The 27,033-nt window shown below is 42.0% G+C and overlaps 1 protein-coding gene across 4 annotated transcripts in view; it reads left to right on the top strand.

Moving 5' to 3' along the window:
• atrnl1a (attractin-like 1a) overlaps positions 1-20,892 on the top strand; it is a 219,055-nt gene extending 198,163 nt beyond the window's left edge. For all 4 annotated transcript variants that reach the window (XM_056394524.1, XM_056394523.1, XM_056394522.1 and 1 more), the window contains 2 exons: positions 8,073-8,187; positions 19,203-20,892. In XM_056394524.1, the coding sequence (XP_056250499.1) occupies positions 8,073-8,187; positions 19,203-19,324 (237 nt within the window). In that variant the 3' untranslated portion in view covers positions 19,325-20,892. The remainder of the gene's footprint in view (positions 1-8,072; positions 8,188-19,202) is intronic.
• The last annotated feature ends 6,141 nt before the right edge of the window (positions 20,893-27,033 follow it).

Genomic DNA, 27,033 nt, shown 5'->3' with positions numbered 1-27,033 from the left:
ACGTGCAAAAGTAGAAAGTTGAAGCAGATTGAACAAGGGATTCAAAAAGATTCTCATTCAACGGCAGATTCAGATTTGATAAAATTGTACAAAGTCCTCGGTATCAGTTTTACACATCGCTTCTTCGCTCCGAACACAGACGAATTAAGAGTGTAACACCCAGGCAATCAGCGTAACAAAGATCCTGCTGCATACTGAGATGCTGCCCCAGGCTTTGTTATTGATATGAGCAAAGATAAGACAAGCATCACTTCAAGAGATTCACCTGATATCCAAGTTCTCTCTGGCTGTTGAAAAGCACTTTGGTGAAGCTTTATTTGACTTCATCTTAATGTCTAACTGCCTTTGTGTGTGTGTGTGTGTGTGTGTGTGTGTGTGTGTGTGTGTGTGTGTGTGTGTGTGTTGTTCCCAGTCGACTTGGTGAAAAGATGTCTGCGGTAAAAATTTACTAAAATTGGTTGAAATGTTCTTTTGACATTTACGTTTAAAGCTCTGTCTTCTTCTGTGTTTTATTTTTAGTGTTGATCCATAAAAAAATATATTTGTAGTTTTAAGAACCAAAAACCATCTCAGTGTAGTTTTACATCTCCTCTCTCAGGCTTCTCTCTGGAGCTCTAGTAACAACAGGTCGGTGAGCCAATCAGAAGAGAGGAGGCTCTGAGCCTCTCTTCTGATTGGCTGACTGTTTTCTGAGTGATCCAATAAAAATATAGCAGATTTCAGGTAAAAACACTCAGAGACACCAAATCCTGCAAAGGATGGTGGATGGTGGGTCGAGGTGGGCGGGGCTTGGTGACTGCTTTGTTGTGACATCACAAAGTTCCAGAAGTCCTGACGGCTGGTTTTAAGGCTCAGTTTCTGAATACAGGCTGTGTGCATTTCTCTGTGGACTGAGGCTTTGATACTTTCACAGTATTAATATAGAAGCTAGAGCTGATCTATAATCAAACTACACATGGACACAGACCTTTACACTGGGTGGGACCTTTAATATAGCTGTTGTTTCATCAGCATTTCAATGACACTGAGACACTGAGATATACTGTCGTCATTGACAGGATGAAACAACAGCGATGTGTTACCTAGTCATCTAAAAAAAAAACCCCAGTTTAACCTCGGTGGCTCGACATCGATCCCGCCCACAGCTCCGAGAAGTTATCTAGTGTTTGTGTTGATGATGTCGGCTCGAGAGAAATGAGAGAGCGTTTTGCGACAGACAAAAAAAAGAGGTGGAGAAAATGAGACGGATAGACGGAGGGGGGGGTGTGGGGGGGGAGGGGGCCATTAGGAGGAAGAGATAGACTGAGTGATGGAAGTAATGGGGAGGACGGAGAGGCCTGACAGCGAAGAAAGAAAGTGCAGCTGAGGAGGCGGATTTCACAGACACGTCTTCACACTGTCATTATATATATTTCCGTGTGTATTTATCTCCTGACCTTTCAGCCGCATTGTTAAATTGCATATTGATAATTGGTGTTGCAGTCGTTACCGTGCTCAGTCTCAGCAACCTGGAGAAATCTTTTGTTTCAGCTAATGTTCGACACGACCGATGGAGTCGCCGTGCACGCCGTTTGATCGTCAGTTCCTCTGAGAGAAACTTGATTTCGAGCTCTTTTAAATAAAGTCGTCTTCACTGACATCTTTTCCCCCGTCAGGCACGTGGCATCGCGCTCGAGCACTTTGAAAACAGATCCGCCACTTTACAGACGGAGCAGCCAGAGACCACTATATATATATATAACACGCTTTTTCTGTAGCTTTCCATTCTGCAGAGGCGACATCCTCTTTGAACCCTGCAGCAGGGGCGCAGGGTTGAGTTAAGCATCTTCCTCAGTTGCTCAGCAGATTAAGACCTCATGGGTTTAACAGAAGCCCTCTGGGTACGACCTCACCGACCACTAAACTCTAAAAACAAGATCTAAAATCACGTCCCCGTCAGACCCCACACCTGTCTCGTCTTTTTCTCAGCCCTCAACTCTTTATTTCCTCCTTCCTCTTTCCCCTTCATTCCTCTTTCCTTCATACGTTTTGCAGCAAACAAGAAAAATAAGGTTATGTTATGTCTATTCCAGTATACACTGGAATAGACTCACACAGACTCACATGATGCGAAAAGTCGGCTTTTAAGTATTAAGCCTTTTGAAAGACGGAGCAGTCGTCACTCTGTGATGGATTTGAGATGGCTCTTAATGATAGCTGAACAGCTGAGTGAACCATCATAATTTCACAAGACTGAAAGAATACCGACCTAGAAGAGGATGAAAGAAGCATAAAAAAACCATTATTTCAAACAAAGAAAAAACAAATGTTCAAGGACAGAAGTGCCGTATGAGCTCACTGTTTCCTGTGGTTGAATTTCATGAGGCGACTTAACCTCGTTCTCCAAACTCAGAGAGCCGTCACCGAGGCCCAGCCGCCCAGGAGAGAACAAACAGGAGTGCTGTTGAAAGGTGGTGATAGTTGGAGGCGCTTCGGCTGAACGCTTCGCCAGGCTGCGTCCAGAGTGAACCTCTGATTACCTGCTCACTAACATGAGGGAAATGTTACACGCAAGCGATTTGGAAACGCTGAGCCACTTAAATACTGAGTGAGAATTTGTAGATATCCTTTCATTACGTGACCAGTGAGTGTCGATCTGTTTTCACTAAATTAAAATCACAAACTAAAGACTTTTTTTTTCCCCCATTAAACTTGATTTAAAAAGTTAAATAAGCTGAAATGAACACATCCCTAAAGAAGTTTATTGTAATATCTTTATATATAAGAAACTTGTCTGCTCCCTCCCCCACTTCTCTGTCTCTCAGAGTAGATTGTGTTTTCATGCTTTCTTGCTCTGTCCACCCAGTTACTCACTTGCTTATTTGGATGATTGAATTAGAAATTTAGCAATTTACAGCCGTGAGCAGAGACGCAGTGAAGGCTGTTAGAGAAACACAGCTTCAGAGGGTAAAAAAAAAAACAAGAAAAAATAGCAGCTATCCAGAGGAAGATAAACTTTTGGCTCAATTTCCTCTGGCCTCAGACAATTCATCTATCATTCTGCTGCAGCACTACCCCCCACCTATAAAACACTGCTCAATTGACCACTTTGTTCATCCCGGGGACAAAAATGGGACGAGTGTTGCAACAATTGTTTGTTTGAAGCGAGTACAAGAGGAAAAAACTGGAGAGGAGGGGGAGAGGGAGGAGGAAGGAAACTGTGAGGAGAGGAGATGAAAGCAGGAGCGAGGAGAGACTGACACTTTGGTGAATGACCTCTCTTCTCCGGGACGTTTTGGAAATTTTTTTCTGTTTATTTCTGATGAGCGAAAGGAGAAATGGACTCGGAGGAAGTTGCCTCGAAGAGCGACCTTGTCTGGAAGTTTCTCAGCTGCATGACAGGAGCTCGTCATCAGACGCATGTTTGACGCGAACAGGAAGCAGCAAAGATGAGCGCACAATGCTGCTGCTGCTGCTGCTCTCCAGTGATGTCAGCTGTTGGTCATCAGCGTGTCTGACTCGCCTCTGTTGTCAGGAGGAGGTGTGATTAGTCAGAGACAACACGTCAGGAAATGAACCATTCACTGTGTCACGTGTCTCTTAGAGGAACATCTTTAAAGACTGAAGGAAACTCCTGATATAATCCCTGTTAGAATTAGATAGTGTAGAGACTTTCTGGACATGTCTGTCCTTCTGGATGTTTCTCTCATCTCCACACAGCATCTCTGGAGCTCTTCTTCTTCTTCTATATAACAATCATCAAGCCCCCAGCCCCCATACCCAAGTGTGTATACGGACTAAAGTTTGTTGCTTCTGAAATGAAACATAAATGTCGTTCCACCGGCTGATATGAACCGATCTTCAGTAGATCAGTCGACGCTCTTTCCCGTACACGGCCTGTATGTAACTCAGGCTACGTACGGGCCATAAAAAAGGTTTTACTGATGTGGCACCAAACCACTATAAAAAAAAAAAACTGCACGGTGAAACAACAACCTTTCTGGATTACATCCAATAATCCTCTATAGAACGAAGCACTGAAATTGCTCAGCATTGCCAAGGAGCCAATTTCTACATTGCACACAGTCAGCGAAAACTGTTGTCTGGGCTTAAGTGGCACTTGATATTTAAAATAAAAATAAAATGAGCGAGAGACTGTGATCTCTCTCTCTCTCTCTCTCTCTCTCTCTCTCTCTCTCTCTCTCTCTCCGTCAGGTCAGAACCTCTGTTCTCTTCTCCTCTACTTAGTCGCTGTCAGCTGAGAAAGCTTTTATACTGGACAGACAGCTCAGCAGGATTTTACTGTTGACTTAAATGGCTACCTGGGCTCCACCCACCTGACTCCATGCTAACCATGCATCCCCCCACCCCCTCTCTCTCTTACTCACCCCCTTTCTACTTTTTTCTTTAGCTCTTCCTCTGTTTGTCACTTCTGTACAATCTCTCTCTCTCTCTCTCTCTCCCTCTGTCACACACACACACACACACACATACACACACTTACTGTGATTAGTTTGGGAAAGGAGCCAGAGACGGCTCTTAGTGTTGTCACATTACCCCGGCTCTGCTTCATCATTTAGTCTCACACACACAGACACATACTTACTCACATAAGACACAATACACAACGATTCAGGTACACACACACACACACACACACACACACACAGACTTTTCCAGTGAAATCAGTCCGGTGTGAGGTGTGTGTGGGGAGCCGGCCTGATGATGCAGCTACTCACACACATACATCAGCTTCTCAACCACCCGGTGTGTGTGTGTGTGTGTGTGTGTGTGTGTGTGTGTGTGTGTGTGTGTGTGTGTGTGTGTGTGTGTGTGTGTGTATCGTGGTGTAAACCCAAGGCTCGAACTAATGACTAGTATTGTCATCTCACCAAGTAGGATTTGTTTTATGAGATAGAGGCAACAAGATTACGGAAGCAATGCAGGTTTGAGGACATAAAGTCTTTGACAGTGTGAGACGAGGATGCACATGTGTCAGTTTAGTTTGTTTTGTACCTCAGGTGTTCATCTTTTCATCGTTTTCACTTTTACTTTTTATTACTGGAGGCCATATTGTTTTCGGGTTGTCCATCCGTCCGCATGTACGTCCCGTTCTCGTGGACACGATATCTCAGTGACGCCTCGACTGAGCTTCTTCACATTGGCCACAAACATTCACGAGGACTCAAGGATGAATCGATTAGATTTTGGAGGTCAAAGGTTATTTAAGGTTTTAGGCTTGTTATGAAGCTTGTGCGGCCACAAGTAGCAGCGGAAACATGTACACGACATGTGCTGAATCTTAACTTGACATGTGTCTTTATTGTTTACTGGAGTATGAATTTTAATGACCTTTTAAACGACTAACCAGCACTGTGTTTAAAGAGACGGTACATCGTAAATATGATGTAATGTAAACACGGTTGTGAGTGTGTGTACTCATTTTTTTTTTCATCTTAGATCAAAGGAGCTAGTGGGCTGTAAGCGTACACACACACACACACACACACACACACACACACACACACACTAAGTTGCTGTAGCTTTGGAAACCATGCTGCCAGTTTAAAATATAAGCCACCATGAAGTAAATAAATGAGTAAGTTAGCATTAATATTTGTGCACATCACAGTTAAAATGTGTGTGTGTGTGTGTGTGTGTGTGTGTGTGTGTGTGTGTGGAAACATACTTATAATTTCTGTGCCAACAAACACCTGTTATCCATGTTGTTTGATTCTCATTTATTCTTATTTGTTCTCCGTCACTAAAAACATCAGTGCCTTGTTTTCCGTTGTGCTCGCTAATAAGACGTTCTAGTTACGGAGTCAGTTGAGTGTGTTTGTGTTTATTTGTGTGTGTTCCTAGTTAGTGGTGAATTCATCATTTCCTGTCATTTTCCTGACGGTGCATTCAGAGTTCAGACGTGTTTAATATTCTTCAGTGTGCTTGTTTTTTCCCCCCCAAAAAAAAAATGAGGAAAAAAGGAAGCAGATGGAAATCTAGAAATTTAAAAGTCACACCATGTCGTGATCATTTTGTAGTTCTTTTATTTACAACAATGAACTAACGAGCAGATCTGCATAGAGCCTTCATCAGAGCAAATGTGACATAAATAATTGTTCTCTTGTGAAGGACACATTATCTTTATTAATAAGGTGAATGCAAACAAACACAGAGGACACAAACACGCACACACACACACGTACATAAAAATGATTTAGAAATAAATAAAACCACAGGAAACAAAAGAAATCTCAAAATGAAACCGTGATCCTTCCCAAACTTTAACCCATGTGTTTCAGTGTGTAACACACGGGACGCCGGTCCACCTTCCACCTTGACCTCCTTCCTGCAGCATAATCTAGGCAGCGTTTAGATGAACATAAACACGACTTCTAGGAGGTAGAATTGATAAGATTCATGCTTTAAAAGATCAGATGTGTAACGGTGGAAGAAGTATTGAGATGATTTACAAAAATGGTTAGTAGCCCCTGTCGCTACTATTTGTGTCTCCGTTGTTCTGATTCGTTCTCGCCAACAACCAATTCCCAAAGTACAAGTGTCATCTGAGGCTCACAGTTGTCACGCCAACTGACAGATTTGTTCATCACTCGGAGCCGAGAGGAAGAAGATCAGAGGAAATAAAGAAAGAAACAGTGAAGCAAAGGGGAGAACAGTGAAGTAAACAGTGTGTGTCTCTTGTGACCTCTGCGGTACGGTATGGCATAAGGGTCAAACCTGATCAATAACTCAATGACTCTTCTCCTTGTTGTGTAAGGAAACACTATCCCACCCATTACATGATACTATACATACAGCAAGACACATTATACACAACGTGTCCCAGTGGTGCGGCACATATAAGGATGCTTATTGAGTTTTTTATTGTGTCTCCATTAGTAGTCTGTATGTTTAAACACAGTCCTGACTTAATTTGAGGCTTTATGGGATGCTGATGTGATGGATGGTTGAATACCAACATAAAGGGCATTCATAAAGTATTCAGACCCCTTCACTTTTTTCACGTTTTGTGCTAAAATTGTTTCAATCTTCACTCTTTTAGAAAATCAGCACAGGTTCCTCCCATGTTTCTGCACCTTGATTGGAGTAAAGGCAGGTGATTGGATGTGATTTGGAAAGGCACGCACCTTTCTGCCGTGAGGAGGAAGGAGCTGGAGCACAGATCCGTGCGAGGTTACAAATAAGAATTTCTTGCAGCACTTGAAGGTTCGCGGAGGCAAGTAGAAAATGCTCACAGCCGCGTGAGACGCTTGCGTGGGCGCTGCGTCAATCCTGAGGCAGGAGTATAAACCCGGCTTAAGCAAGCAGCCGAGACAGCACGGGAGTGTCCCGAGCCAGAGCCCTGACCTGAACCCAAACCAAACATCTCTGCAGAGACCTGAAAATGTCTGTCCACCGCCGGCCCCCATCCAACCCGACAGAGCCTGAGAGGATCTGCAGAGGAGAATGACAGAAAATCCCCAAATCCAGGTGTGCAAAGATTGTTGCATCAGACCCGAGAAGACAAGAGGCTGTAGTTGCTGCCAAAGGTGGCGAGGCACCAAAATACTGAGGGGAGGGTCTGAATACTAATGTCAGTGTGATGTCAAGTTTTTCCTTTTTAATAAATTTTCAAAACAAAAAATGTTGTTTTTGTTTGTCATCATGGGATATTGAGTGAATGAATTTATGCTCTGCACATGAGGAGATGTCTGTCTCTGAACACGTGTGTGTGTGTGTGTGTGTGTGTGTGTGTGTGTGTGTGTGTGTGCGTGTGTGTCTGCACTCACCTAAAAGAGACACACACGATGATCTCCTACCTGTTTACATCAGCTGCGCCGCAGGTGGAACTCCACAGGCTGCCAGTCAGTCTGCCTCCCCCAGCTGGGAGCTTTGATCCTGGGGGAGGTGGCGCTCCACGTACACACACATATAAAAGATACTTACACACACACACAGCGCCATATATATCCTCTTCTCTTCTTCTTCTTCTTCCCTTATATTCTTCTTATTGTAAAATCTTTGTATCTTTTATCAGTTTTCTTTCCAGCACGTTCATCACGTTCGTGTTTGTTTATGTGTCGTGTTCACAGGCGGCGCCGAAGCCCATCGCCATGGAGCCATGCTGGGGGAGCAGAGCAGGTGTTCTGACGGTGCTGCTGTACCTGCCCAGAGTCCCATCTGGTATACCTCCACCTGGACAGTCTGGTACAACTCTCTCTCTCTCTCACACACACACACACACACACACACACACACACACACGTAAACAGCTTATAGAATGTGTTATTCCAACTTCTTTTTTAGTATTTAGGTATTTGAAGCTGCTGCTTCACATTTTGTTGTGTAGTTTCAAACTTTCTACTTCTGCAGTGTGATGTCGGCTCTTCGGGAGCTACTGGCTTTTAATTTGATGTTGGTCTGTTTTTTTTTTAACATTCATTTATGGTGGTTTTACAGAATTAAAAACACGCTGACAAAACACTCAAATAAAGTGGACAGGTTCAGTACTTAGAAAAAGGACAGTAAGTGAATGAATAAATTTGAAAGTATGGTAATAACAACAGCTTCCAGGTCCAGGACTCCCATCAGTTCTCAAATTGCGGGGGGTGAGTCCGATTTCCACAATTTCAAAATGCCTCTCTTGGCAATAACCACGCCATAAACCGAGGCCGGACGTGGTGAGCAAGCGTCTCGCACCTGAGGCGAGACGCGTGCAGTCTGGCTTTAGGCTGGTGAAGTCCATGAGTGACTTTGAGCGGTGACGTTGGTCGGTTGACAGTTTCCTCGTGTGCTCGCCATGTTCGGCAGGACGGTTTTATGAAGGGGAGGGAAAGCGCCGCGTCGGTTCTATTTCGTGCTGATGATTTTGAACGAGCAGGTCGTGACCAGCTGCAGTAGCCGCCGCCATCAGCAGACAGTGTTTATGTCCAACTGTCGCACACAGCTAACGTGACTATTTTATGTCTTAAGCGTAACAAATATCAACTCTCCTACTGTTGATTCCTCCATATTCGTTTGATTGTCACTGTTGTTGTAAACCGTCAGCTGTCTGAGCCATGAAATCTCACACTCATAAAAAAACACAGTCCACACCAGTTGTGTTGCTTTTTATGAAGTTTTCAGCAGCGTGACGATTGTCGGAAAAAGACTCCAGATGTAGCAATCGGCGCTTCTCGTGCACGTCTTGCGGCAGCTTCCCGTCGGCCATCATGAAAAAACAGGATGTGGCAGTTTGAACAAAAGCCTCGTAAACACAATAAAATGTGATGGCACCATCAAAAGTGCCTCGATGTCTCCTGGCTGTCGTCATTAGACGTCTGCTGCAGGAGTGCTGTTTAAGGATACACGTTGACTCCCCTCACGTCTTATCTCCATAGTGTCTGTGGATGTTGGTTCTGCAGGTCTGTGTCCAACATCTGCACTTAGCGGAACGGAAATGTTTGTTTTTGTTCATTTCAGTCCTCCATACGAGTAATCAGGACGTCATCTAATTCACTGAGTCATACGGTCACTAAAGTGCACGTCTGACGTCTGGACATGTCTGTGGTTTGTAGTATGCAGTATGTTGTTGGGAAATTATTTTTAGTACTTGTTCTTTAAATACATGTAGGATGCATTTGGAGACTTGATGTCTTCATGTAAACCAGACGTGGGACACACGCACAGAGAAGTTTTTAATCCTGTATTCATTCATCGTTATGTAGGAAAGTACTGTGTGTTCTGTACCAGAGCACCCACAGTTTGAGCTGTGCAGAGCTGGAAGTGAACGGTGCAGGAACCTTTTGGCTCCTGGGAGGCAGTTTTGTAGGAAATCCTGCAAGACTCTAAACCGTGTAAAATAAATGTGGAAAGCAGAAATGTGACGGAAAAATTTGCAGATCAGCAGCTTTTACGATACAGTGTGTGTAGCCGATAAAACCTGTTTTTTTTCACAGCAACATAATGTTTTGTTCAGGAAAAACTCTTGACATACGGCTGATGTGGTCAGACCCGCCTGGTTTCGCTCCATCACTTACTGTCGGATCAGTTGTTCCCCTCAATGAGACATCCTGACGTTCCACAGTCCGAGCTCATGTTGCTGCTACAGACGGACGACACGCGATATCCCCCCCGGTCGCTCCGGTCGACCACCACGCGGCTGAAAAGACGGCAGCAACTTCCTCACAGACCTGACACAGGCCCTGAGTGTTACGCAGCGTCAGCACAAGGCCGATCCTCTCTCCCTCCAGCTCATCTTGCACCTCGGTCGACCTCTACTCTCCCTGCTCGCACGAATACGTCTCCCAGAACTCTCTCTCTCTCTCTCTCTTTTTGCGTTTTCCTTTTCCCCTGCAGCTCTTCGGGAGACTGCTGTCAGTTTGTCTGTTGGTAGTTTTGGTCCTGATAAAGTGGACCGTATGTAACTGGAGCAGGTGTGAGAAGCCTCCGTTCCTCCAGGCAGGAAGCAAAGCCTTTACCGCAGTGAGTACCTGACAGAGGAAACGAGCAGAGCAGACGGAAAATGAAGCACTTACTCTGGAGCTCGTAGGGCGGCTTTATGTTGAGGCCTTTAAAACGTGGCAACAGCCAGTGTGGTCTAATAGAGGTGGAGGGAACAGGCAAACAAAAAGTGTCAGGGTGTGTGAGAATAAGTGCGTAAAAGATCGAAAGTGAAAGCTTTGCTACCACCAGAGGAAATTATGATAATAACTTCAGTTTAGAGGTTAATGGTGACAAGTGCATTAGGAACAAATGGAGGTCCAGTAAACAGTCCAGGCCCATTGTGTGGAAATAAGGCTCAGGTAAAGCAAACCTCTACTTTCTGTTAAGCTAAATCACAAAAACAACAAGTCTGATGTTGAGCTGATGCAGTTGTTTTACTGTTGTTAAATGTTGACTCTCGGCAGACTGTGAGAAGGTCACAGGAAGTGGAGATCGTGCAAAGAACGGAGGGTTTCTTTATTCATCTTTGGTCTTATTGTCATAGTTTTGGATCATTCCTATTATTTATTACCAGCAATGAAACAAAAAAAGATTTTTTTACCCAATCCTTTATTATAATGAATCTTTCGCCTGCAAATTAGAGGTTTGGACAATTAATGATGTGTCTACGACCTGTTGTATTCCTGCTCTGTTCTACTGTGTAGTGATGGTGCTAAGTGAGTTAAATGCCAACGACATGAACAAAGACAAAACCTGGAGCATGAGTGATCTGTCTTCTTGCCCTCCTCCGCTGGTGTTGCCCCTTCTACTTCCAGAACACGACACGAATGGAAATGCAAAAAAAAAATAAATTGCACAAAAGAAAAAACGAGAGATAAATATTTGGAAAACAAAACCCACTTCATGCAACTGACCTTACCCGAACCAACAATACTACCTCCGCCTTAACATTCAGCACCTGATGCTGCTTATTATTGGCAGAAGTCCAGCCGTGCAATTTAAGGTGATAAAACTGCGGATCCAATCAGTTTCAGGACATTTAAATTGTTTGAACACAGTTTTGTGTATCAGAGTTAAACATGCTGTTATTTCATTGGAGGTTTTTTATTTATTTTTTTCTTTCACCACCTTACTCTACCTGATGTTTTGGACATTAGCTCATCAGAGCAGAAGCAGACTCATTTTCAGGAAATTAGGGCCAATAAGAGGCTCATCAGTTCTAGTCAGGCTGCTCCCCGGGGGACGTCCAGGCTCCTCTGTTGTTGTTCTCATCAAATCAATGAAATAACTCTCGTTACCAGTGTTTGAAGCCTGAAGTGGATGCTTGTGTGTGTGTGTGTGTGTGTGTGTGTGTGTGTGTGTGTTTGCTTAGTGATCAGAGAGTTTGTCATGATCACAGTATTCACACATGCAAACACAAGAAACGAAGCACGTAAACAAACGATCTAACTTCAAAAAACACCAAGGAGAAACATAAAAGCCTTGGACAAATCGAAAAAATAAAAAATAAGATAAAAAAATCGCCCACCCATCATCCATCCCCAGGTCTCTCGCTCCTTCCATCCTCCTACCCTGCTGCTCCCCAGAGAGACTCGCTGCGTAGGGTCAGACAGCAGCCCTCCATTGATGTTATGCATGTATGAACGTGAAGTCACTGCAGGCTAGCTCCGCCCCCCCTCAGTGGGAGACACTTCAAGAGGAATCCTCGATGAGCGAGCCTATTTTAGCTCGCCCTCCCTCGCATCGTCCTCTCTTTGTTTTCTTCTTGTCCTCCTTCGCTCCGCTCCCACGAGGTTTTACCATAAACCGACCCTTTCACATGTGAGGAGATGGAGAGGAAACACCAGCGTTGGTTTTAAAAGAGGAGGGGGGGGGGGAAAAGACTTCAGCAGCAGCTTGTAAAACAGTTTTTATCAGCTGCCAGTATCCTAACACATATTCCTCTCACTCTTTTTCTTCTTCTTCTCTCTCAGTCTGTCCTCCTCAAAACCAAGGAAGTGGATTTGTAGATCTCTCTTAACGATTAGATGGCTAGCCGGTAAAAATACCGCACATACATACATGCATCAAAAGGCCCACAATTACTGTCTATGTAAGACACCAGAGGAAAGACTTGTTTCCATTGCAGGTTGATGCAAAGCGACAGAAGAACTCACTGTCTTATTTCTTAGTATCTAGTGATGAAGTTCCAACCCTCGCCTCAGAATAAAAACCCCTGCTCCTTGAGGTAGAAGTTATGAAAATGCCTGAGATGTATAAGTGGAAGCTGTTTAGTCTGGCGGCAGACCCAGAACCCACTGCTTGGATTTTATATCCCATCTGGCCTTGGAAAGACTTTGGGTCCCTCAGCAGGAGCTGGAGGAAGTGGCTGGGAGGACATCTGGGTTACCATTAATGGCCTGCTATCACTGTGACTCAGATAAGTGGGTTTACGGTGGATGGATGAAATCAAATACAGTGGGAGACATGACGGTGTCATCTGATTATTTAAAAGGCCAGGAACTCCCCACCGATGAACTGACGGAGGGAAACATATTAAAGACGTGTGTCACTGAACACAGACACCAGTGCAGCTGACGGGAAGTATTCACTCGCAGTGCTTTCCCTTTTTCTGCTGTTTTGTTTTAGCCAGGCATGAAAGTAAAACTTTCAAGGGCCAGTTGTGACGCTCTCACCACGTCTCTCGCCATCCTGCAAGACAGCACCTTTCACTCAGATTCATGTATTACAGATTTGGAAATAGCTGAGCTCTCTGTCGCTCTCCGCAGGCCGGTCTGTGTGATGAGATTACAAGCTGCAGAAGTAGAGGAGGTCTCTAAGCTCTTGTATGGCTTCTTCTTCTTCTTCACTCACTCAATCTGGCGAGACGGAAACACACTCGCATGAAAAACCGAAAAAAGGATTCAATAATTCAACCAGGAATCCTGAGAATTACAGCGACTCGCTGCCGTTAGACTGGCTGACAGCTCTTGTCAGCCAAATTGCAATGGACGACTCGCACATGGTGCCTGTCTCCAAGAGCGACTCGCACAGGAGAGGAACCGTTTGACCGCTGAGTGACTGTTTGACTGATTCAAAGTCACAGTGGCCTGACGTGATGGACGGAGCAAGGGGAGAAGACTGACAGTCAGGACGGGTGAAATGGAGAGAGGGAGGGATGGAGGTTTAAAAAAAAAAAAAAATTGGGAGAAAGAGATTTTATTTTTGGTTCCATCTCCACAGACTCTATTTCACTTCATCTCGCTCCTGTCAGTTTTACATCTTCATTCTCTGCCTCCTGCAGCTGCAGTTGTTTCCTTTTTCTTTTATTGTTTCATATAAAATGGGACTCAAATCAGTGGTATTAATGGATTTACCCGGCTGCGCATATTCACAGCATGGTGCAGCAATGTTGTTGAGGTTGGAGAGAAAGAGAGAGCGACCGTGGGCTATATTTCCCCCTCTCTCTCTCTCTCTCTCTCTCTCTCTCTCTCTCTCTCTCTCGGGCTTAGATAGTGGGTCAATAGAGACAGAGGCGCAGCGGTATTCACAGCCGTCTTTCCCTGCACTAATCTGCCTATTCAGCACCAGAGATAGACCCAGTAATATCTGACAGAGGGAGGGGAAAAGAGAGGCAAAAGAAACACAGGTACTGTAAGATGATTCAAAGTCTTTGTGGGTAAAAATAGAGCAGCGAGAGAGAGAGAGAGAAAGGGGGTATTAAAAGGCTAAGAATTTGATAAGCGAGACGTGAGTGAAGTAGGTAGAAAGTTGAAGATGCGTCAGGAAGAAACAGAAAGAGACGGGAGATAAGTGATTGGAGGAATTGTTAAACTTTGCATATACACACTGTACCGACGCTCAGGTGATCGGTCATCAAGTGGTCAAGCTGTGATTAATCCGCTCCTGGTTTCCTCTGAAGCGGCTGAAGGAAGGAAACATGTTGCAGAGAGAGAGGATGTCATGCAACATGGACTTCCATCTGATCTTCAAGCAGGGATGTTGCAGTTAGTTGCCTCCCAGAAAACCCTCTCTCTCCGTTTCTTCTGTAGTTTCTGGTGGAGTGTAGACCCTTTTCTCTTTTCTTTCTTTCTTTTAACTGACGAAGCATTTTGAGGCTTTTGCTGTATCATTCTCTCTTTGGCTCTTTCCCTGAAGGGAGGGAAAAAGTCAGCGTTATAATCCCTGGCCAGGAAATTGGTTCGGGTCATTTGTGTTTAAAAACATTCAAAATGTGAGATAACACTTCAGTAAAACACTTTATTTATTATATTTATTGAGCTAGATCCACATTAGTGTCAGTGATATAACAACGTCTACTCTCCTGACCTGTATCTGTGTGGTTTTATACATTTCACTGCTGCCACGTGTTTGGCTGATTGGATAGCTGAATGAAAAAGCAGCTGCACTAATAAAGTGTACGTCGTCCTCATTGAACCGTCGTTTGGAGTTTCTCCTCTCTCAGACCAGACGTAGACTCAGACTGTGACTACTGGCCTGTGAGCATTGCTCTGGCGGTTCTGTCTTTTGCTTCCGCTCTCCGTGTCGACCTCTTCACGCCCTCCTCCCCGTGTCCCACTGTCTCCCTCTGGGTGTCTGGCTGGATAGCTGCTTGACAGGAATCGGAGGGCAGAGCTCGGAAACTCAGCTCCATTGACCCGGAATGGATCTCCGATACTTTGATCCTCTTTGTCTTTGAAACTACCCACCCTGCTGGGATGGACTCTCCTGTCACACCCCAACCCCCACCACATCCTCCTACTCCTTTATCTGCCGGCTTTGACTTTTAGACTAATACTCAGTGGCATTTACACCCAAACAACTCATGTATTTATTATGTGGACATGAGGATTTGATCATATCAAGTCATTGTCCTTTCCGCTCCCCCCCGCTGTTTTGCCTTTATTCCTCTTTCTTGCCTTTTGGTTGTTCCAAAATGAAAGGCAAGACGAGGTCAAGACCCTCTGTATTGTAGCTGTCTTTTTAAACGATGCACATGTAGACTTTTTCACTTCCTCAACTTTCTGGAGAAGAACTTCTTCCCTTGTGTTCTCTTCAATCAAATATTTTTTTTAGGAATATTTAAATATGAATTTCAGGTCATTTGGAGATATTTTCTCATTGTGTGTTCTTCAAACAAGCACAGAGAAAAGGTCCAACCGAACACTGCCATGTACTATTAATGAAAGGCATCCTAGTTAGTCAGGATCAAACCTGAATCTTACATGCGTACATCAAAGCGGTCGTAGTTGTGTGTCATGTTTGCTGGTCTTCTAAAACCTGAAATCAGTGCCTCACAGATGCATAAATATTTGAATATCAATGTGTTGCGGTTTGACTGACTTTGATTTTTTTCCTTGGCTTCATGGAACAGACGCCGCCGAGGTATCTTCTGTTTACTATTATACTGGCTCCTAAGCAGGCTACCGTCCCCGGTGCCTTCATTGAGGGCAAACACAAACTCAGAAGCCACGCTTTGATGTGTAGAAGAAGAGGAGGGCCTGGATGTGAGGTTTGACACCAGGTTAGCGAGCGGGCTCCTCCCGTCGCAGATGTTTTTCCCGCTTCAGTCCCAGTTTCCACATCAGACCTGTGCCGATATGTGTTCCTGGGGAATTTTGTCTCCTGCTAATGACCCCATTAGTCTATAAGGAGGAGGGGGGTGGAGGGGGCGGGGTTGGTGTGTGTGTGTGTGTGTTTGGGGGGGGGGGGGTAATGATGCGTCAACTCACCTGACAAAACAATCACATTAACGCGCCCGGTTGCCACGGCAGCAAATGAGCACTTGCACTCACCTGCAGCATAATTTGATTACTTTTGACCAATTTAATTTTGCAAATGGAGATGTGTGTGTTCACCCGGAAAAATCAACACAATTATGACGGCAATTTGTCAAAGGTGAAAGCTATTTTGATGGAAGAATATTCAGATGTTACATTAGAAAATTAATTATTATCCTCCTGTAAACTTTTCCGGTCTTTGTGGATTCTTTTTTCATTAGAACCGTTCGGAGTTTGAGAGCTGGTGCTTGATATCTCGTACACAGGTGTGCGTGCTTGTAAAGTATAACGGCCGCCTACCGCATTCAGACAAGTGGTTTGAGGTCTTGTGGAGATGATTTAGTGATGTGAAATATCTAGTGACATTGCCGTAGCCTTCGTCTTGGCCTCGAGTCGTCCCAAAAAAAAAGGAGACTGGTTTCAGACAGCTGTCTGTCCCATCAGAGCAGATTAACTTAGAATATGTCTGAAATGTCGTTTCCTTCCCGGATCTGTCCCTCGTCTTTCTCTATTTTCTTTCCTTTTTGTCATCTGTCAATCATCTCTCTGTGACTGAGGGGGATTTAATCACAAGTCTCCCTAATTTTATATTTTTCTATTATATATTTGGTGTTTTAATGCAGCAAATCAGACTTTTAAGCCTTTGAATCACACAGTTGAACCACCAGCATTTTGTCCACGACCACTATGAAAATATGTAAAATCACAAATATCTAAAAGTACAGATTATGTACCGTGTATTTAAAGACAAAAAATAAAACAGTGTGATGCGCCAAGTATGTTCATATCGTCTTATGATACAAAATCAAAAATAAATGAGCAGTTGATTACATTACCAATCAGTCAAAGTGCTGCATGAAAAAAACGTACAATTAACGGTTTTGTGAATAAAATCTCAGTTAATAGTGAAAAAAATTTGCCACATGCACATTTTAGAAGCTGGAAGCAGCAGATGTGAGATTTCAGCTCTTACCACTTGTAAGTTTAAGGAAGTAAGAAGTGACAGAGGCAGAGTTACAGCCTTGGTTTTATAAATACTGAGGTCAGAAGTTCAAGTCACCCGCCCCCAAACACCTTCAAGAGTTTGGTCCAACACAAAAACAAAAAATAAATGAAGTTTCAGAGCCATATAAACACTTTTTATTGGCCTAACGATAGCAAAGTTTAAATGTACTGAGTCTAAAGAATACTGGAATCAATCTTCAAAACATCCACCAACTGTTTGTTTTTAATTGTAAAATGTAAAACAAAACAATCTCCTCAAAAAAACAAGCCGGGGACACGACCTTGTCGAGGCGACGCGGCAGCTGTTTACTCTTGAAATATACAGAAGATTTGCAAACGAGCAAAACCAACAACCAAGCCACAGATTCCCATAAAGAGCAACAAGAAGCCAAAACACACACACACCTATAAAACCAGGGCCAACGAGAAACAAACGGCCATAATGAGCCACATTCCAACAGACCAGGTGATTCTAGCCAATCACCTTCCCTCCATCGTTTTGAATGAACGGAGCACATGTCGCTGCTGTTGGCTGCCGTATCTGTCTGTATGGCTCGCTGTGTCAGAACTTTGCAAAATATGTATGTGCACAGGTGCATGCACACACACCTACGATGTTACTCATAGTCGCACACACAAACCTGCAGAGTCACGTACACACACAGGCGCACACTGAGCAACTGTGTAATCGGCTTTCCCCTTTCCACCCACAAAAAAAAAAAATCCCAAGAATCACTTGAGTGTGAAATGCTGAAAACGTCCTGCATCCAAATCATATCAAGAGCGCAGCAGATTCCCTCCGCTGTTTGCCTGTTTTGTTTATTTGGCTCCTGCATACTGGCAGATTGAGCTCTCGCTGTAATGACCATGCATTGTCAGGCCCACGATTGTCGGGAGGGAAAGACAGGACTTGCTGCACTCGCAAGAGCTGCCATGACTCTAAATCCACATTAACAACAGCAGCTACTGCCAAGGTACCACAATGCTGCGAGGCATCTGATGCCTTGGTCTGTCCGGCCCGCTACGTCTAAGCCCTGCTGTGGCGAGTGAGTCCAACATCAGATACTGAAGTTGTTTTGAGAGACGTATGACATCCTGCTGGACTGTGAGAGGGAGCCGGTGAAAAGGGAAAGAAGAAGAGACAGGAAGGTGGGAGATACGCTTCGGTGACTTGAGCGTTCGCCCTCTTGTCTCCTGCTGAAGCCAGACAACACCGGCTGGGGAGAGGAAAATCGTTTTCTGGATGTTGTGCCTGCCAGTCGGACGATGTGTCTCCACCTGTCGCACACCGGCTGAGACTTTTCACTCGTCTCTCAGTTAGAGCTCAATGAGAATTTTAATTGTCTAGCACTTCAAAAAAAAATACATTTAACAGAGTGCTTTACACATAATACATGAATACATTAGAATCCAATTATACATTGGTTATAGTCATTTTACAAACTTACTTCTTTTTTTTTATTTATTTTTTTTTTATTCAACAACTGAAGGGAAATGAGAAACAAAATTGTTTCACAGGGGCCAACAGGGTTTCATTTATATGGTAAAGTCCCACTCTCTAGATTTAAATTGTAAATACATAAAGTATTGGAAATGTGGGAAGTTGCAGGAAAGTTTTTTGTGATTTTTTATTTTGATTTTAATAGACTGTTTAATTTAACATAATTTTTAATCTTTTGGTCCAGTGTGTCTTGAATTTACAAATCTTTAATTTTTTATATACATACTATATACAAGTATTATATATTTTATGCATGTCTTTTCTCCTTAACTAATTAAGCTGATCCTTCATATTAAATATTGAAAAATGACTTTCTATAATCAGTGTGTGTACGTAGAAAAAACAAAAGGAGTCCCACAATAGAACCTTGTGGTGCTCCACATTTCACCTCCGTAGTGGAGGAAGAGGAATGTACAAAGATCCATAACAATCTCACAGCCAATAGATGGTCATTCATTAGTAAGTCACAGCTACTTCTAAAACATCATGTTCCATGTTTCTCTCCTGACTCTCTCTTCTCTCTGGACTTCTAGGTGTTGCTATAGCCAGCGCTCTGGTGGACACATCACAACAGCGAGCGATGGACCTCAAGGAACGAGGCCTCGGTCTGAAGCACCGCAAACACACCGTGCACCATCAAGGGACCTGCGTATGAACTGGATGCCCACATATCCACGTGGCCCCGGGGGGGGGATGGGGGTGGGGGGGGGGGTTTCACTGGAGATATTGTCACTGGCTTTATACAAGGGGAAACACTGTAAACACCACACAAAGCCTGCAACAATTGGGTCTGGATGATGCTTAAAGTGGATTTTGAAGGAGGGAAGGAATGGATGGGCACCCAAACTGGGACTTGTGGTCCCTTTCTTCCCTGGATTAGATGGAAAACTTCATCAACATTCTCCTTTTGTCCAACAATTGGAAAACTAATTGCAGACCGACAAAGAGAATGTGTTTCTCCATCATAGCTTTGGTCAGATATTTACCAGGAGAGCTGGCAGACTGTTCTGCTTACATGCCATGTGGCTCTGCGTCTCCAGGGTTCTGCTTGTCATTTTTCCATCAATAAAACCAAACTAAATGGCTTTGAGCTCCAGTGGAAGATACTGAGCCGAAATGAAGTCCTCCTGACTTACAAACCCACTCGGACTCAGACCAAACTAGATCAATGCAAAAACACTGCGGTGGGTGATGTTCTGTGACGAGGAGAAAGTCTCCTCTGGGAATCTTAAAGACTACTGTTGTTGAGACGTTGAAGAACTGCATCTTGCTACCAAGATCTTTGGATGTAACTGTTAAAACATGTCCGTTATGAAATACATTTGATTTTTGTTTTTCCCCGCACCGACATTTGAATTCCTACATTTTGATATCTGCTCAGGTCCTCTGTAATGGAAAGGTCCATTACCTGTAGATGCGGGCCTTCTACACATCTGTATATGCACTATAAGTGAAATGCTTTACCAGTACATTAGGGCCCCTTGTGGGATAATAATATGCAACTGATCATCCAAATGTAATGTTTAGTCTGGGCTGCAGTTTAACCTTAAGGGCGGTATCAAACACATACTACTGATGGTTTTCATATGCCTATTATTTCATTTATGACTGTGAAGCTGCAGTATACATCTTTTCTCATGACCTCCAGTAAATTTCCTGCCTGTTTATTTGTGATACACAAACGTTTATATAACATGTCTCCTTATGTGATATTTATTAATTATGAAAATTACAGTTAAACAATAATTTAGCAAGTTTACAAATGCACTAAGGATTTTTTTTAAACAGAAAGACTAAATAATTGATTTTATAGAGCAGGTCTGTGCAGTATTCCCTTTTTACGCTTCTACACTCAGTGTCTCTTCATTTCCAAAGGATTTATTTACATGGCAAACACCATATTGTATGTGTATCATAGCAAGTGATGTCAAGTCCGTCCTTTTACCAAATATCTTAAACCTTCATTTATTATTGTAAAGTCACTTTTTATCAACTGCACATACACAGTAGAGTTACGTCTTTATGCACATGTATCGTTTATATATTGAGTCTGACTGTTTTCATTCAGACGTTTTGACTCCATGTAATTTTGCACCAGTTTGTTGTTGAGACTTCTATTAACAAAGGGCAGCTCACATCACTGTTTTTGTCCATATGAGCATAAAAACTGTACATTTACAATTAAAACATTTTGATGCCTCTTCGTATGGTAATTGTAACCGACGGACTGTGTGTGTTCTTACCTCTGGTTTGTGTGGCGGTGTATTGATCGGCGTTCTCAGGATGTCAATAGGGTCAGATGACGGCTCGTACTATAGACTCTGCCATCCAACACCGCTGATGGAGTTACAACCTGAGTGGACAAACGTATTGAGTAACACATCGGGTTAATGTTAATAATAATCATAGCTCTGTTACAGCTAATTATTACTGTCAACACTCAATCACAACCATTCACATTCAAGGTACTACTTCATTTTCCCGTCTAACAACCGCCAGCCGGAAAAACCAAGTCATATAAAGGTTTCAGCTGCAGAACAGCACCGACTGATTCCCATGGTGCTGTGCATATCCCCGGTGTCCGGAGTGACCCTGTGACATTTCTACTTTCTGAACAAAATCTGACCTGGCATGTCCACTGAATCACTTCAGAAGGGAGTGTTTGCTCTTTAGCAACTACATTTCCAATACACACACAGTGCCCATTGTTCTGGACTCCATGATGTCAAGAAGTGTTTTTTTTTGTTTTGTTTTGTTTGGTTTTGGATTTTTGTAAATGGGAAGGACAAAAAAATTAGACACACCTCTTAATATAATGTACTCAGTAACAAACATGTATTTGAATATACACATTTCCCCCAATGTCAACAGGTGTTCCTAATAATCTGACCACCGAGTGTATTTTTCAGTTTCAGATGTGGTAATCTAAATCTAAATCTTATATCAACATTTACTGAATACTGTGCACCAGGGCTGAAGAGTTAATCAAAATATTATCAATATCGCAATGTGGCCAAGTGCAATAAATCTGATAAAGGTAAACATATCACAACATATCATAAATTAAACATTGTGGTGCTACAGAGACGCCCCGTCCCACAAGTCATATTCTCCAAGCAGGAAGAAAAATGTTTGTTTGGAACAAGACCCGACAAATCAATCAAGCGATCGCGATATCTACCAAAATAATTGCAATATGAAATTTATTTTTAGTTATTTGCGTATCGTTCAGCCGGACTGTACACAAACATCAGAGGAAAGATCAACACTACTTACACACAAGAAAACATTCCTACACTAAAACTAGATGAAGACAAAGCAACAAATAAGTCATGTGACAATAAATAGTCACTTCTAAACATTCACAGACTTCAGCTCCAGCAAAAATACACCCAGCACATACATACAAAAAAACCCCATTGTGGACACCAACACACTGGCTGCAGTGAATCGTCTACAGCAGCCGTGACAGATCCACATCAAGTGGACAGAAAGGATTATGTAGAGGTAAGACTATGGGATTTATTGAGCATGTTCATGTTCTGCAGAAGATAAACACCAACCTCGGGGTCAAGACGTCAACTTTGCATGAACAACATCTGCGGTTTCTCACTGCAGACCTTTTGTCCTGTCAAACGCAGGTGTAATAATAATAATAACCTTCATAACGGCTCCTAAGGCTCTGCTATTGTGCAAAAACATATTTATACTTTTTATGTGTAGTGCTTTCATATAATGAAAATACAACAAAGGAACAGAATAGTATTTCAAACAGTTCCACATCAGTCAGAATTACATTCTTGCAGTACTTTCAATATTTATTATATTCATTGGTCAGAAATTTAAAAATAAATATAAAATATATTCTAGCCAAAAGTAAATGCAAAACGTATGTGTCTGGGTGTGGTGATTTTTACAAATATTTCTTACATTGCTATATAAAGTTTATTATTATTTCATACAATTTTGACATTATGTAAACACTAAACAACACAATATGTATATATTTATATCAATATCAATCACTAGCATTGCATACGGTCACAGTGTCTGTTGATAAAGATAAAATTGCTTTGATTTACTATCGCGTTACGCTCGTCCTAAGCTAAGTGAGCTTGACATTTAGCTTCTCATACCGCCAGTGTATGTATAATCTCCTTTTTGTGCGCCGGTTTTAAAGCTCAGAAGTAAGAAGAGTTCGCAGATTTGTTTTTTTTTCCCGACCACAATATATAATCATAACGTTCAGCTAACAGTCCAGTATAACATCAGTATAATATTAGAGCATATTCTTATGCGGTTTCAGCATACAGTATACACATAAAATAAATGCAGTCTTTTTATGTCTACATTGCCTCTCTAACAAATGGATGCTATGTGTTTTTAAAATGAACCTCGGATTATGTCCTTCATCATGAGGCAGTGGGGGCGGGATTGTCGAAGGGATCTCAACATCTTCAAGAATTAGACACTTTTATGCAAACGAGGAACTAGAACCAGAAGAAAACAACCAGCGTGCATTCTTTCCAGGGAACAGCAGAGGAGGATCTAGTGGCTGCAGCTCTATACCGTCTGGCTGCATTTCAAAATCCTTCACAGTCAGTGATGTAGCGGTAAATAAAAGCTGGATAAACAATGCTTTCATGTCAGCAATCATTTGCATATGCCTTCTTTTTACCTTAAAATACCTTATCCTCTTGTAAACCAATGTTAGTCTGATCCTGCTCACTAAGATTTGGTCATATTCTGTTTATTCAGTCTGTAAATGATCCAAACGAAACAGAACTCCAGTGAAAACACAATCAATTACGTTTGATTTGGTTAGATTTCCCTGAGCAACCACTGATTTCTACAACTATATCAACAAAGGCTGTAACGCTTTATTAATGATTTCACACCATGTTTGTCTGACTTTTGCTTTCGACTCCTTTCTTTGAAAGTCTAGTTTAGAACTTGAAAGGCCTCTGAACATTACATGAGGTCAATGCTGCTGCTGTCACCACCATTAGTGACCAGGAGGAGATAAGTGCTCCTTTTTACGCTCTTAGCTCGCTCTATTTTTTTCCTCAAGATAAAAGAGTGCAGTATTTAGCATTAAGTGGGCTGCTGGCATCTCCACTCTGCTCAATACCTGCAAGTCAGAGCCAGCAGGAAGCAGTGCACTTTCCCTCTTATCCTGATCTAATGTTTTTTAAACCAGTTCTGAGGATGAAAGAGGAGTCTGTGTTTTTAGTAAAGTCAATGTAAGAAGCTCGATAACTGAACACACTAAACTTATACAAACATAGAGAGAAGGAAAGAGGAAGAAAGGGACTGTGCCACAACATATATTTATATATATATATTATACATTTATATCAACAACGATCAAATAACAGAAACACCTCTGTATAAACCGTATAATCTTCATGAAGGACAATTTATTACAGGGCTGTTGTATTAGACTATATTAGTTTTAGCTAGATGTTCCTAATAAATTGTCAACTGAGTGTACATTAATAATTATCAGCTGTATGCACAGGCTGCAAAGAGCCTGACTGGAATTAAGTTATTGCTTTTGGTGCTGTTTTCACCTGGGAACTGATACTGATACTAGTTTTATTATATATTATTATTATCATCCACATATAAGATGTTTTACTCCTCCTCTTCCCCTTTTGCATACAAGACAGTTTTCTCAGTCACTTCACTCATTTACCTCTCATCTTGTTTAAGCTTTAAACCAGCTGACATTAAAACATACTTGCAACACACACTAAAATTAGCTACTTCTACATTGAAAAAAATGCTGTTATGGCTGTTAATGACGCAGTATAAACGTACATACTTAATGACATTTGTTTATCCGTCTATAGCATTTTTTAATCTGAAATGAACGACATCAACACAAACAATGTCATCAAAACAATAGAGTAAATGTTTTCTTACCTGATATTTTTGCAGGATATAAATTCACTTAACTTCTCTTAGGTGACCAAACAGATTCTGTCCGACCTTTCCTAATATTCCAGTTCTCCATTAAAACCCTACAACTCAAATTCCCTCAAAATAAGAAGTTGGCAGATATAAAATAATCCAGGAAACAGAAGACCGAGTCGGGAGTGCCGACACCCAGCAGCATCACTCCCACTCAACACGTATTTTTAAATTTGATTTGTTATGTGTTTATGGTCTGCGTTAATGTTGGTTAATACATTGTACATAAAGAAGTTGTGATAGTTCAAGATAACGTGACGTATACAAACTGAGTAGACAAATATTTGTCAAATAGATGATTGTTCATTTAAAACTCAAACCAGTCCTCAACTGAAGCAGACATTCATGCACCTATCCTGACAGCTGATAGATATTTGTGATTAACTGTGATCCACCGCATCTTAACTCAAGTGTTTGTCTTTTATTGTCATTTGAAAGGTTTCCACACTGTGAAAACAATGATCTGTGCCAACAGAAGGAGGAGCTCATGTACAGAGCAGCCCATTGGTTTCCATTCATCTGGTTGTGGAAAAGGGAGACTGCTATTCACAGGTTCAGTTTCTTACCTGCAACTGCATTTCTGCTGTTGTCGACAGGTGATGGTAGCAACACTTTTAAGATCAGAATTTATAAATATTAAACTGTGATTAAGTGATGGATCATCTCTAGCACTGTCACCACCTCCACAGGTGAAAATATTTACCCATTGATGTCAGCATGTTATTTGATCCTTCATTGTCAGTGTTGTCAGACAACATTTAAATATTTCTAGTATTTATGTTGTTGATTAAAGTTAACATAGAAATAGTCACACAATGCTGTACGTGTTACTGTTGTGAAAATTCATACCAGATGTGTTCTATAAAAACCATCAACAAAGTTAAAGCAAGAGCTTCATTAATAACTTTATTGGACATTATAAAATACATTAATTTAAACAATTTACAACACTGGAAACATATAAATGGATTAATTAAATACTGTAGTGTACAATTTACAATCAACTGTAACTATTTAAAATCCAAAATAGTTGTGGATGAAGTTAAAGCTGAATTTCACTGTAATATGTAAGTTTGCTTAATAAAAAGAAGTAGTTGAATCAACAGTGCAACAGAATTTTAGAAGTATAATAATTATTCATCATGAGTCCTAATGTGTGAGACAGTTAATATTTATTTGCTCCAGTAACAATCTCCCTCTCAATAAGTGATGCTGTTGGAACAGCACACTGATATTAACTATAATGGCTGAGGACTATGAAATATCAACTCTAATGTTTTAAACTATTGACAATTTGTTAGAGCTACAGTGGAGTCCAATAGTCATGTGATCGTATGTCTGACACGGGGCAGAGAGTGTAATACGACAGTGAGGGTGTAGGGAACAAGGAAGAGCATAACTGATCAGACTGAACAATGTTATGTCCACGTAAGTGTTACATTAAAAAATACTATATTATCATATAAGACACTGTGTTTATGTTTGGGAAGAGAAGATCTTCATGTGTGGACACTGCAGGTGGAGGTGGTGCAGGGCCTCCATCATTGATGCAAGAGGTTGTAGGTGTCCCCAAAGATCCAGACCTTGGCTGGATGGAAAAAAATATTATAATAGAGAGAAAGTTTCTATTATAGAAACTAATACTCAGTTTGGTGTCATTGTGCAGGTTCACATGTCGTGATGGTTCTCAGCTCTCAGTCATGTTCTTTATTCTGACACAGAGACAGAATCATTCCAACAGATGTTTTGACTCCTGTCATCAATAATGAAATGAACTAGAGCTGAAAACTAGCCGACTAACACTGAACCAAACTTAATATGAACAAACACGACACACACGTCCGCTGCTCTGCTCTTTAACAGCTCGTCCAGACACGACAGTTCACTGTAATAACGGGATCGTTTAGTGACCGTGACTTACCCACATTGACCAACTCTGTTAACACTAAGGTCGGTGACGTCACCTTCGCTTTGCAGAACTCATTTTAAAACACGTTATAACATGTTTTCCTTTGGCCTATGGTTTTAATACAAGCGGTTACACCACACAGTTAGCTTACACACAGTAACTTCAGCTAATGTTACGAGGTTTCTCCTCATATATGTGATATGAGACTGTTGGACACATTAGGAACAGAGGTGCTGCTTCTTGTGTTTTTGGGTTGGTTAGAATCTCATAGTTAGGCTCTTTGCTGGCTCCTGTTCCCCTACTTCAGTTATCCTCTAGCCTTGTTAGTATATTTGTTTACTTATTTACCCTCCTGGTTACACAACAACTTAAATCAGTAAATTTGATTTACCAATAACACCTGGTTTTATGTTGCTTCCGTTTTCCCTTAGCTGGATCGTAACATAAAGTCTGCCAACATCTAGTGACTGGGGAGACAG

The sequence above is a fragment of the Seriola aureovittata genome, chromosome 14 (assembly GCF_021018895.1).
Source record: "Seriola aureovittata isolate HTS-2021-v1 ecotype China chromosome 14, ASM2101889v1, whole genome shotgun sequence".
NCBI classification, from domain to species: domain Eukaryota; kingdom Metazoa; phylum Chordata; class Actinopteri; order Carangiformes; family Carangidae; genus Seriola; species Seriola aureovittata.
This window is presented reverse-complemented; position numbering and strand designations above follow the sequence as displayed.